This window comes from Zootoca vivipara, chromosome 2 (assembly GCF_965207765.1).
Source record: "Zootoca vivipara chromosome 2, rZooViv2.hap1.1, whole genome shotgun sequence".
In the NCBI taxonomy this organism is placed as follows: domain Eukaryota; kingdom Metazoa; phylum Chordata; class Lepidosauria; order Squamata; family Lacertidae; genus Zootoca; species Zootoca vivipara.
This window is the reverse complement of record NC_142584.1, coordinates 111159945-111172318: the sequence shown is the minus strand read 5'-3', so window position 1 is coordinate 111172318 and position 12374 is coordinate 111159945. Positions and strand designations below refer to the sequence as shown.

Genomic DNA, 12374 nt, shown 5'->3' with positions numbered 1-12374 from the left:
GGGCCTAATCCGGCCCGCCAGACCTCGTCATGTGGCCCGCGTAGCCGGCGCCGACAATAGCCGCTGACAGTAGTTCTGGAGCCTGCGATTGGCCGAGGGTCAAAACCGGGGGCGGGGCTGCAGGCGGAGGCCGGGGCGCTGGAGCCGCGCTGACGGCCTTGGCCAGGGAATTTCAATTTTGAATGAAGCTGAGGGAGGCAGTGGCACAGCGGCCAGACGGGGAAGTGAGATGCAGGAGGAGGAGGAGGAGGCCCGCCGAGGAGGTAGGAAAGCCCTACAGGCGCCGCCGGCAAAGTTGGTGCCGGGACGGAGCAGCGCTGGATTTTTTTTTTTTTGGCGGGCTTTGCTGTTGTCTCCGAGAGCGAGTGAGGCGGCACTGGGGAGCCGCCGCCCGCCGCTTCCCTTCCTCTCCTCTGCTGCATCCGGGAGGTGGGCGAGTGAGCGGGCGAAAGGGACGCGGAGTGAGCCTGAGGGGGAAGTAGGCAAAGCGCAACAGCCGCTCTCTTGATGGAGCCGGGTTTCTCTTCCCTCTTCCCCCGTTTTCTCCTCATAGACACTCGGGAGGGTGCCTGGCTTTTGCTCTGCCCCCCACCCCCGAGCCGCCCTTTGGCTTCTCAGTTCCGGCGGAGCTGCTCCCCGGGGGGCGGCCAGGAGGGAGGCGGCGACGACGGCACGGGTTCCTGCTCTTCCCGCTCTGCCGCCACCTCCTCTCAGCCCCTCGTGATGTAGGGCTCCAGATGGAGTCGCCTCGCGGTTTGAGTAGGTGGGAGGGGATTTTTTTGGGGGGGAGGGGAGGTTTTCAAGCCTCCTCTGCCTGCAGTAGGGAGAAGCGGTGGCGAAGACGACAACAGCGCGGGTGGGGGGGAAGAGCAGCTCTGAGGCGAAGATGCACGTCCGCTGGGGCTGCCGCCGCCTTCCTCCTCGGGAAATCCGCTGCCCTCCCTCAGCGCGAGGGAAAGGGATTCTGGCGCTGAGGAGGGAAGATGCAAAAGCAAAGCAGGGAGTTGGCGCTGCACCGCATGTTCCTGCCCCTCTCCAAAGCATGGGGTGGGTTGCAGCGTGTGGCATCCTGCCTAGCGGGGTTTGGGTGTGCGCAGGGCGGGAGAGGGAAGCCCTCTTTCCATCTGCAGGTTTTTAATCCCAGCAGTGGCTTTCTCCTTCCTGCCGAAGGTTTAGTTGAGCCCCCCCCCCCAGAAGCCGTCGATCCCCACCTTTTGTTCAAATTTCCCTCGTTTACATCCCCTCCCACACACGCGCCACGACGCAGGAATGTGATCAGCGTGGGGGCGGGAATGAGCTTACATTATTACAAAAAACAGTAATAATTGAATGCAGTGACAATAATTTATGATAATAAAGAGTGGACACATAGTCCTACAGACGCAACCGGCCCTTTGAGGGTGACCAAACTGCTGATGCGGCCCCCGATGAATTTGAGTTTGACACCCCTGGCTTAGAAAAAGAAAACAAAAAGCACAATACATCTCTTAAAAAAAGAAATAGAATAATACATCACGAATGCAAAAAATTATCCCAGCCATCAACTTCCTGCTTCCTTGATATAGGTTATTTATTTTCCTAATTACTTGCCTCTATTTATCAATAAGCTTTATCTTTATTCAATCTTGTCTGAATTCTTTATGCCGTATTCAATTCCGAGAGTTATTCGAAGCATTCTAAAGTTTTTATAAGGGGACACTGTTCATTTAAATATTGTCTACACATCTCACATTCCCTTTTAAACTTTGGGTTGATCGATCTCTGATCTTTTCCGATATTATGTGTGTGTATGGACCTAGAGGATAACATACATGTTTATACCACGTGATTCATTAAAGAGGGCATCTCTTTAAAATTGAAGACCATTTCTACAAACTGGAAGACTTCTGATGGCAGCCCTGTACAGGGAGGTTTTTGATGTTTTAATGTATTTTATTTTGTTGGAAGCCGCCCAGATGGGCAGGGTGCAAGTAATGAATTTTTATTTTTTATTTTTATTATTCCTTCCTAAGCCTTTCTTGCTACGCATGCTGATCATACTCTGTTCCAACCATCCCCTTTAATGCAACATGGTCTCCTATTTTTACTGCTATTCTTTACATTGTTTACTGTCCTCCACAGATCACAGGACAGTTTACAATAGAAAAACACAGAGATGCCTAACAGAGCAAGAAATAAAAACGACACCTTCCCCCAATGCAGTTGCGAAGGCCATTGATTGTTTAATGAGCTAAACGCCTGGGAGAAGAGGAATGCTTTCGCCTGTTGCCTAAAGATAAGGTCCTACTCAAGTGCCCTCCTGCCAGGGTACAGATATTAAAATTAAAATTAATAATGTTACTAAGGTGATCCTGGTTGGCATGGCGTAGCCAGGATCAAATCTGGGGGGGGGGGGAAGCCATGGCCGTCCAGGTTGTGACATTTCAGCACGGAAAAGGCAAAATGAAACCAAAATTTTATTGTATATAATTGCATGCCGAGCAGGGTGGATAAAAAAATCAATTTTTTAAAAAAAATAAAACAAATCGGATTTTTTAATTCATATCTTAAATGTGCCCTAAAGGCAGGATCTGTGAGCAGAGAGACAAAGGGGAGGTTCCCCCTCCCCATTTCCTCACTCCTCATAGAGAAACATTTGGTCAGTTTGGGAGTCAAAATGGTTTTCAGTCCTGTCTTCCTGCTTGGTACATTTATGAACAGTGAGCTCAAAATTCTTACAACAGCCTCTAGCTGAGGGGGTGGGGGAGAAAGAGAGAGAGGTGGACTTCCAGGCAAATCAAGCACCAATATTTCCTGCAACCATCAAATAAATTGCCACCCTATTTGTTATATAATTATTAGTTTACTTCAAATCAGGCACCAAACCCTGTCCACAAATGAACTGAAATAACAAGCCTCTACCACGGATATAAATTCAAATTGCTAACCAACTCAGATTAAATTACCTCAATCCACTTACAAATCAAAGATAATTCACCTCTGCTCACCAGTGCACTAATGTTTTTTTGCTCTGATTAACACAAGCCAAGCTCAGGTCTAAAGGGGTGGGTGTGTGTGTGACCAAATTCAGAAAAAAGAACACTACCGGGCCAAATCAAGTTTTTTTATTTATTTATTAAAATCATTAACAGTATTAACTATTTATCTATCAACTTCAAATCCAGACTGGAAAACAGTTTATTTATTTTAAACTCCCGTAGGCCGCTGGGAAGAGTTCAACAGGTAAAACTTCCCACATGGTGCACATGCGGCACCAACAAAATGGTGGCTATCATTGCCCTGCGCCCACATGGATTGCTGCCCCTTCCCAGCGTGGAGAGGCTTTTCCTCGCAGCCCAGCCCTGCGCGCACATGCGGAGGGAGGATCCGACCCGAAACAGACCCAGTTTGGCACACACACCACCCAAGGGCATAAAAATAGGCAATATATTATTTGAATACAAAGGAATCCTAAGAAGTATTATGACTATGATCAAAAGGAAAATGAGCATCCCTTCCAGTAAAAGCAAACTGTTTATCAAAAGTAGAACTTCCATCTGCAGCAATTGTCTATCTGAAGTCAGGTTTCGAATTGGATTTATTTGGTCACAGGATCATTAAAAAACTGCATTTTCATAAGATCAGCTAAGAGGCTGTCTCTGAGGCTTTTTGCCACCCATCCCTCTTCTTGGTTCTGTGCAAACCCTTTCAAGGAGTTTTGACATGTAAATTTACTCGCAGGTAAGCTTCAACAAGATTCCTTTCCAGAGCAAACTGCTCTTATTTACCTGTATTTTAATAATACTAGTAAATTTACCAACTTCTCACATGGAGGCTTATTCTAACAACAGGCCTCTCAACAAACAAGAGCAGCAGATTGCATAAAAACAAAAAATCCTCTTATAGGCTGTTAATGATTCAGGTAAGCAACACTGTTCCACATATTAAGAAAACAAGAAAACAGAAGCTGCACTAGGGGGGGGGGGTGAGATCATGGAAGAAGCATTCACAGTACATAGGCTTCTTAGACTGGATGCCTTGAGATCTATCAGCAAAGGGTAACATTAAAATTCAATTTAAAAAATAAATGAAATAAAAGAGAGGAAAACGTTTAAATTAGTAGGTAGTGAGAGCTTTAAAGGGTTGTTTTTTTCCACCCAGAAAAGAGATCAAAGATAGCAGACATGCGCCAAAGAACAGAAATGATGGAAAATGAGATAAGGTGGAGAAGATTTCAATGGATGGGAATGACTGCAATCCTCAACACAAGTCCTACTGAAGAGGACATAAAAAATGCCCTATTATTTACTAGTCCCCACTGTGATGAACTCCTGCCTGGAAACCAATGTCCCCACTGTGGAAGGATGTGTGGATCCAGAATTGGCCTCCACAGTCACTTACGGACCCATTGTTAAAATCGTGTTTATGGAAGAAACTCGGCTACGAGTGATCGCCAAAGAAGATTTACTTATCATGTCTCTAACCTTGCTCTCCTGCAAGGAGCTCAAGACGGGCGAAATTGCCTCCTCACCCCCAATTTTCACTCTCAACAACCCTGCAAGTTAGGCCAGTCTGAGAGGAGGGGGAGTCCAAAGGCTGACCACTGAACTTCATGTCTGAGTGGGGCTTCGAACCCAGGTCTCCTTGCTCCTAATTCAGCCCTCTAACCACGACACAGGACCGTTTACGGGGGGGGGGGAGACACACAGAAACCCTCTTGCAAGGCAACCCTGCAAAAAGAAAAAAATCCACTTGGCTACCTGAGCGCATGGATGAAGCGAGGGTGGATGCGCTTGGCAATGGATTCCTTGGGGCTCACGTTTCTTGGGGGGGGGGGCAGCTTCAAAAGATAAGCAAAAAAACCACACAAACACCCCCAACCCTCTGCAGCTCCCCCCTCCCTCACACCCCCTGGGTCCAGCCCAGGGGCGTACGCAGGGGGGGCAGGAGCAGGGGGCAGGAGCAGAGGGTTGGGGTGCTTGCGTGTGTGTTTTACTTATCTTTTGAAGCTGCCCCCCGAAACTCAATCAATTGCCAAGTGCATCCACCCTCGCTCCATCAGCTTTGAAGGGTGGAAAGGGAGAATATGGAGGTGGAAAGAGCCAGGTCTGGGGGAAAGGCCAGGGATCCAACAGAAGAGGTTCCTCCTGAACACCGTTTCCTGAACACTGGCGCCGAAAGGAGGGTGGTCGCCTGGGGTTTGTACCTCCTTCCCCCAGAGGCAGGCTGCCTGCCTGCCTGGGGCTTGTCTCTCACCATGGACCCCAAAAAACGCCCCTCCTGCAGCCCCCTCCCTCCCTCGGCCAGGCTGAGCAGGCTCCGTCTTCCAGGGCTAGCAGCAGCGGGCTAGCAGCAGCGGGCGGCAGAGCCCCCCCCCCCAGCACACATGCACAACTCACCTGGTGGAGGCCGACAAGGCAGGGATCCAGCCAGGCAGGGAATGGATCTAGCCAGGTGAGGCAGGGGGGCAGCAACAGCGAAGCACGATCCCCTGCGCGGGTCTGGAGGACTGGAGGCAAGGGTCTGGAGACAAGGGTCTGGCCTCTGGAGCTCTGAAGGCAAGGCACCGGCCCGGAAAGCGTTAGCGCGGAGTAGAGGCACATGCAAAGCATTTCCCCCAGCCTCTCCGCTCGCTAAAGGGGCCCGGCCACGCCGCCACGTCCAGCCACCCGATTGGCTGGCTGGTGATGACGTAATGACCGGGATCCCCGGGGGCGTGGACGTTGGCCCAAGGGGAGGGGGCAGTCCTCTGCTCTTTTCCCTGCCAAAGACGGAGGGGGGGGGAGACGGAGCTTTTCTCTCCTTTTTGGGGCGTAGGCTAGCGTACCCCCCTAGGTACGCTTGTGTTCTAGGGGGGCAACTGCCCCCTGCCCCCCCTGGCTACGCCCCTGCTGGTCGGCAATGCCCAGTCCTCTCCCCCTTTGCACCACATCCCTGAAGGAGGAATCTTTTTTCTCTCCCCCCCCCTCCGCCTTCAAAGCCCCCATTTAAAAAACAGCTCCCTTTCCTCCCTTCTCTTCTCCCCGTCCAGGGGCTTCTCATCCTGGACCCCCTCGCAAAACCCTTTCCCTCCTTCCCCACCATTGGCTTTGCACTCACCCGAAATCCTGGGCAGCGGGGGCGAGAATGGGAGACCCCGCGTGTGAGGCAGGGAGTGATGGCGCTTAATTAGGAGCCTTAATTAGGAAGCAGCCCCCTCCTCTGCCTCCGCACGATGCAGCCCCGCTTCCCGCCTCCTTTGCATGCCCCGATTTTATCTCTGCTGGTGAAGGCGGAAGTGGAGGCAACTCTGGGGAGGAAGGAGGAGTTTCTCTCCACGCCCAGCCTTTTGTCTGTTACTGTATGTACTTTTTACAGAAGCAGCCCTGAATAAGCAGAAACACAGAACTCCCATGGACTGGTTCGTAGCATATAAAGTTCACATAACAAGAGCAAGTGAGGGTCGGAAGCAAATATAATCTGCACCTTTTTTCAAAACCTCCTTCCAGCCTCCCTCATCCATGCGCTCAAACAGCAGATTGGTGTGGACTTAGCCTTGCCCATCTTCTGGCTTGGCTTCAACCACATGATGGGAAGCGGAAACAAAGAGGAAAACCCGCCTTTGGAAGCGGGAGGAGGGGTGGAAATAGCAACCAACAAAACACAGCACAACAATGAGGGGGAACTGAGCGAGGCTTATTTGCGCCCCCCCCCCCCGGACCCGCTCCTAAAAAGCTCCATTTGCGCCCTCCTTCAATCCATAAACTGCTTTGCCGGGCGCGCGTGCACTACGGAGCCTCCTTAATTCGGATTAGTGGCCCCCGTCTGGACGCGTTTTCAAGGCTACCTGTCTTCCTTTGCGGGCTCCGCAAAGACTTCTTTAAGATAGTTTAAAAAACTTCTTTAAGATAGTTTCCATGCACACACACAGAGACTCAAACATTCCCAGCTTTTGCCATCTCCTTCAGCCCATATGCAATCGGAGTTTATCTGCCATTCCTTATACTTGCAGCGATTGGAGGCGCGGGGGACCCTTGGTTTAACAAAGCGGCAACAATCCAGAAAACTACAACGCCCACAACCCTTTGCGTTTTGGAAAGGCGAAAGCAGGACTAGCAGCTCCCCGCCGCGTTAGAGGTTTCTTGCCTGCTGCCTCTCTGTAGTAAAAAGGGGGTGGGTGGTGGGCACAGGGGTCGCACACACTGTTTAATGGGTCTTGAAGAAGGCGCGGTGGGCGGCTGGTCTTGCAAGGAGAAGAGAAGTGCAACCTGGGCTGCTCATGTCTGACAGCGAGAAGTGGTGCATTCCTTTGTTTTCGCTTTGCACGCCTCATTGCAGAGGAGGAAAGGTGCGCTTGCATTTTGGCCGCGGAAGGAAGCAGGGTGTCAAATGTGAGGGCCGTTTTGGTTATTGATTTACAGGTGAAACTCGGAAAATTAGAATATCATCGAAAAGTGCATTTATTTCAGTAATGCATCTTATTTTTCATTTTTCTTTTAGTTTTTACAAATGCTTTCTTTTGGAAATTCCACAGTAATAAAACAAATAGTTACAATAATACAAAAATAAACAAAAATAAACATCACTATTACATTTCATTAATTACATTCCATTTATAATTCACCCGCCTAACGACAAATAATTACAATTTCAACAAATACATAAAGGCTTGGCATATCTTGCTTTGCATGTCATGCATCTATCTCATATATTGGTTTCACCTTTTAAGTTGTGTTGCTGAAATAAATACACTTTTCAACGATATTCTAATTTTCCGGGTTTCACCTGTAGGCCTGTAAAAGATCTCGGCAGTACAAATGTAAAGGAAAGAATAATAGAATCTTGAGAGTTAGAATCTTGAGAGTTGGGACCCAAAGGTCATCTAGTCCAGCCCCCTGCAATGCAGGAATCTCAGCTGGATTCAGCCTTCGCCATGCTGTGGCGGCAGCCCAGCGCCTTCCCTTTGGAGCTGCTTTCGAATCCCAGCAATTCTGTGTCATTCCCTCGCCTCAGTCTTTTCACTCCAGATGATCTCAAACGGCCTCTCATTTATTTATTCGATTTCTTTCCCAGCTTTCCCGAAGGAGCTCGAGGTGACGGCATATGTGGTTTTCCCTCTACCCTGTTTTATGCTCGCAACAGCCCTGTGAGGTAGACTGTGACTGGCCCAAGGTGGCGAGCTTCATAAATAAGTGGGAATTCGAACCCTGGTCTCCCGGGTCCTAGCGCAGCGCTCTAACCACTACAGCACATTGCCTCTCGGATACAATCTGTTGCCGAAAATTATTTTACTGAAATGTATTTTACTGAAATGTATTTTACTGAAATGTTCATTTGCTGAAATGTTTTACTGAAATGTACAACGCATCATCAGGGATCTACAACCTCTCCTGGACAGTGACAGCTCTCTTTCTCAAGCTCTGGGAGGAAGACCTTTCATTGCCTACAGACAGCCACCCAATCTTAAACAACTCCTCACCCACAATAATACAACCACCAGACTTAACATGGACACTGGTACCAGAGCCTGCAATAAACCCAGATGCCAACTTTGCTGCCACATACACCCGGACAACACCATTACTGGTCCCAGCAACATCCAACATACCATCTCAGGACTATTTAATTGCTCATCTTCTAACATTGTGTATGCCATCAAATGCCAACAGTGCCCTTCAGCTCTCTATATTGGACAAACAGGCCAAACCCTACGCCAAAGGATAAATGGACATAAATCTGACATCAGGAACCAGAGGACAGAGAAACCAGTAGGAGAACACTTCAGTCTCCCAGGACATTCTATACAGGATCTCAAAGCAGCTGTTTTATTAGAGAAAATTTTCAGAAACAGACTGGAAAGAGAAGTCACTGAATTGCAACTCATTACATCACTATTACATTTCATTAATTACATTCCATTTATAATTCACCCGCCTAACAACAAATAATTACAATTACAACAAATAAAGGCTTGACATATCTTGCATATCTATCTCATATACTGATTTCACCTTTTAAGCTGCGTTACTGAAATAAATACACTTTTCGACGATATTCTAATTTTCCGAGTTTCACCTGTAGGCCTGTAAAAGATCTTGGCAGTACAAATGTAAAGGAAAGAATAATAGAATCTTGAGAGTTGGGACCCAAGGGTCATCTAGTCCAGCCCCCTGCAATGCAGGAATCTCAGCTGGATTCAGCCTTCGTCATGCTCCGATGGCAGCCCAGCGCCTTCCCTTTGGAGCTGCTTTCGAATCCCGGCAATTCTGTGTCATTCCCTCGCCTCAGTCTTTTCACTCCAGATGATCTCAAACAGCCTCTCATTTATTTATTAGATTTCTACCCCAGCTTTCCCCAAGGAGCTCAAGGTGACGGCAGATGTGGTTTTCCCTCTACCCCGTTTTATGTTCGCAACAGCCCTGTGAGTCAGACTGTGACTGGCCCAAGGTGGCGAGCTTCATAAATGAGTGGGAATTCAAACCCTAATCTCCCAGGTCCTAGCGCAGCGCTCTAACCACTACAGCACATTGCCTCTCGGATACAATCTGTTACCAAAAATGTATTTTACTGAAATGTTCTCCCTTTCGTTTTGCTCCCCCCCTTGTTCCCCCCCTCCCCACGTGCGCAAGGACTTTGCATAAAATGACAACAAGGATTCAGTCCCAATTGCCCCTTCCTTCTAGGACAAAGGAAAGGGGTGCAGTGGAACCATTTCAGGTAGGAAGCTAACAGGTAACAGCTGGAACATTTGTTTATTTACTTACTTAATTAGCTTCACAAAATTTATATGCCTCTCAATTGTAATAAAACCTCAAAGCATTTTACAAAAAGAATAAAGCAGTAAAATTATCTATATATATAAAAATGTAAAAATCGTGAAATTCCAGGTTCCACTTTTCTCCGTAACCGCTTGACCGATCATCCTGAAATTTTGACACAACGATCCAGGCCACTCCCCACGCATTGTTGGGGGCAAAAATCCCTCAAATCACACACCTGCCCAGGTACAGACCTGCTTTTCCACCAAGTCAAACAGCGCCCTCAAGTGGAATTCCTCCCACAGTACACCCCCTCCCTTCCTGTGAAATCTAAGCCACACCCACAAACCAAATGACATCATCATCAACCAAGCAACTGAAACCACGAAGGCGGCCATTATCACCCCTAGGCTCCTGTCAGGCTGCCAGGCCTCCACTAGGCCCCGGGGGGGGGGATAACCCACAGCAACGCTCTTGAGGGCATGGCAAGGGGTTTTTACTTGACAATTTAACACCACTACCCCCCCCCACCAAATAACCACAAGACAAAAATAAATACCATCCTTCAAAACGTCATGAGATACGCCGGTCACGGAAGGGGGGGAAACAAACAGAATAGATCATGGATCGGGACACGTGGGGGCAGTCACAGGGATTAGCCACAACGTCTGACATAGTCAAAACAAAATAAAAAAATTCATTCCAGCAGCACCTTAGTTGGTCTTTAAGGTGCTGCTGGAAGGAATATTTTTATTTTTATTTTGTTTCAACTGAAAACAGGCCTTTTCCAGCAACAAGGTGCAATGAATAGAAGGCAGGGATACATAATGGGTCAGAACATAATGGGGGGGGGAGACACAGGGATGAAACCTGCCCTCTCCACAATATCTCACCTCGACTCAGGGGGACTCTGAGGCTCAGGGGGATCTGAAGGGGGGCTATTACCCTCCATTTCACATATACTACGACTGAATGCAACCCTACGACTGAATGCGTCTTTTTTTAAAAAAAAACAACAACCATGCACTTTCTCTCCCCAGTTTAAGTCCTCAGATATTTGCAGTGCCCAATTCCCCCCCCCTCAATTTTCAATCCCCTACCTTCCCCTTGCCACTTCCTGGGGTTTTTATGGAACTGAACAACTCGGTTGCTTCAGAACGCACCTTCTGTTGCCAGGCCCTTGCAGGGCCAGACAGAGGCCCGGGCCAGGTAGATAAGATAATGTGGCCCTGTTTTTAACCCTTTTGTTACTTTTTTTCATTTTACTGATTGCGAATATGCTGACCGAGGCCCCCTTTGGATTCGGAGGCCCGCGTCAAGGGGCCCATATGATCCCCCTCCTTCTGTCTGGGCCTGTCTGTTGCTACAGGGCTGTCGGGCTTCGCTATTTGACCCCCCCCCCGGTCAGGATTTTAAAAGTGGTTCTCTGGGTCCCAGGGCGCATCATCACCCCCGATCCTTAATCTAAATATATATCACGATGTGTGCGCAGGGGCCAAGCCCAAAGCCTCTCCCGGCGGCTGCATTAATAAACGCCTGGCAGCATTAGGCAGTCGTTCATCATTTCTCCTAACATGCACTTGGGGGCACAGCGAGGGGTTTTCGCTTTATAATTTAGTGGCCGTTGTGTCACATGCGAGGCTCCGGTGGCCATTTTAAGTAAGGGCAGTCGTGCCCCTTTAACCTAGGCTTTACCGTGTTTCTCCAAAAATAAGACACCATCTTATATTTATTATTCCTAAAATAACCCCACATTGGTTTATATTCAGGGGATGTCTTATTTATTTATTAGATTTCTACCCCAGCTTTCCAGTGCCTAGACTGTGGGAGACATTTTGCTCATCCGTTGCACCTTGATAGTCATCGGAGAATCCACAGAGGAAATAAAAGCTTCAAGTGCCTGGAGTGTAGGAAATGCTTTGCTCACCGAAAAAGCCTTTCATTACACCAGAGAATCCACACAGGAGAAAAACCCTTCCAGTGCTTGGAGTGTAGGAAGTGCTTTACTTGACAGACGAGCCTCACTCTCCACCAGAGAGTGCATGCAGAAGAAAAACCCTTTCAGTGCATCAAGTGTAGGAAATGCTTTGCTCGCCCAACAGACCTTGGGCTGCACCAGAAAGTGAACGCAGGAGGAAAACCCTTTCCGTACCTGTTGTGTGGGAAGTGCTTTCCTTATCAGTCAGTCCTTAGGAGACACCAGAGAAGCCACACGAGAGAGAGAAACCCTTCCAGTGCTTGCAGTGTGGGAAATGCTTTGCCCGACAGACAAACCTTGCAAGACACCAGAGAATCCACACAGCAGATAAACCCTTTCAAGAGTTGGAGACGGAGTATGGGAAATGCTTTGCGCAACAGGCAAAGCTTGTGGATCCCCGGAGAGCACATGTAGAAGAGAGACCTTTTCAGTGCCCAGAGTGCAGGAAAATATTTGCATATCTTTCAGTCCTTATGATACACCAGAGAGTTCACACATTTAAAGAAACCCTTTAAATCAGGCATCCCCAAACTTTGGCCCTCCAGATGTTTTGCACTACAATTCCCATCATCTCTGATCATTGGTCCTCTTAGCTAGGGATAATGGGAGTTGTAGGCCAAAACATCTGGAGGGCCGCAGTTCGGGGATGCCTGCTTTAAATCTATCAAGTGCGGGAAATG

General features: G+C 48.4%; 1 protein-coding gene across 6 annotated transcripts in view; it reads right to left on the bottom strand.

The window, feature by feature from the left end:
* Window positions 1-12374, bottom strand: part of LOC132591586 (uncharacterized) — a 93789-nt gene that overhangs the window by 60817 nt on the left and 20598 nt on the right. For 2 of the 6 annotated variants that reach the window (XM_088663516.1, XM_088663518.1), the window contains exon 1: window positions 5379-5725. The exons of 1 other annotated variant lie outside the window; for it this stretch is intronic. In XM_088663516.1, the coding sequence (XP_088519642.1) occupies window positions 5379-5591 (213 nt within the window). In that variant the 5' untranslated portion in view covers window positions 5592-5725. Of the gene's footprint in view, window positions 1-5378; window positions 5726-6078; window positions 6476-12374 lie in introns of those variants that run through there. 3 more of the 6 variants (XM_088663519.1, XM_088663520.1, XM_088663526.1) reach the window with 3 other exon arrangements.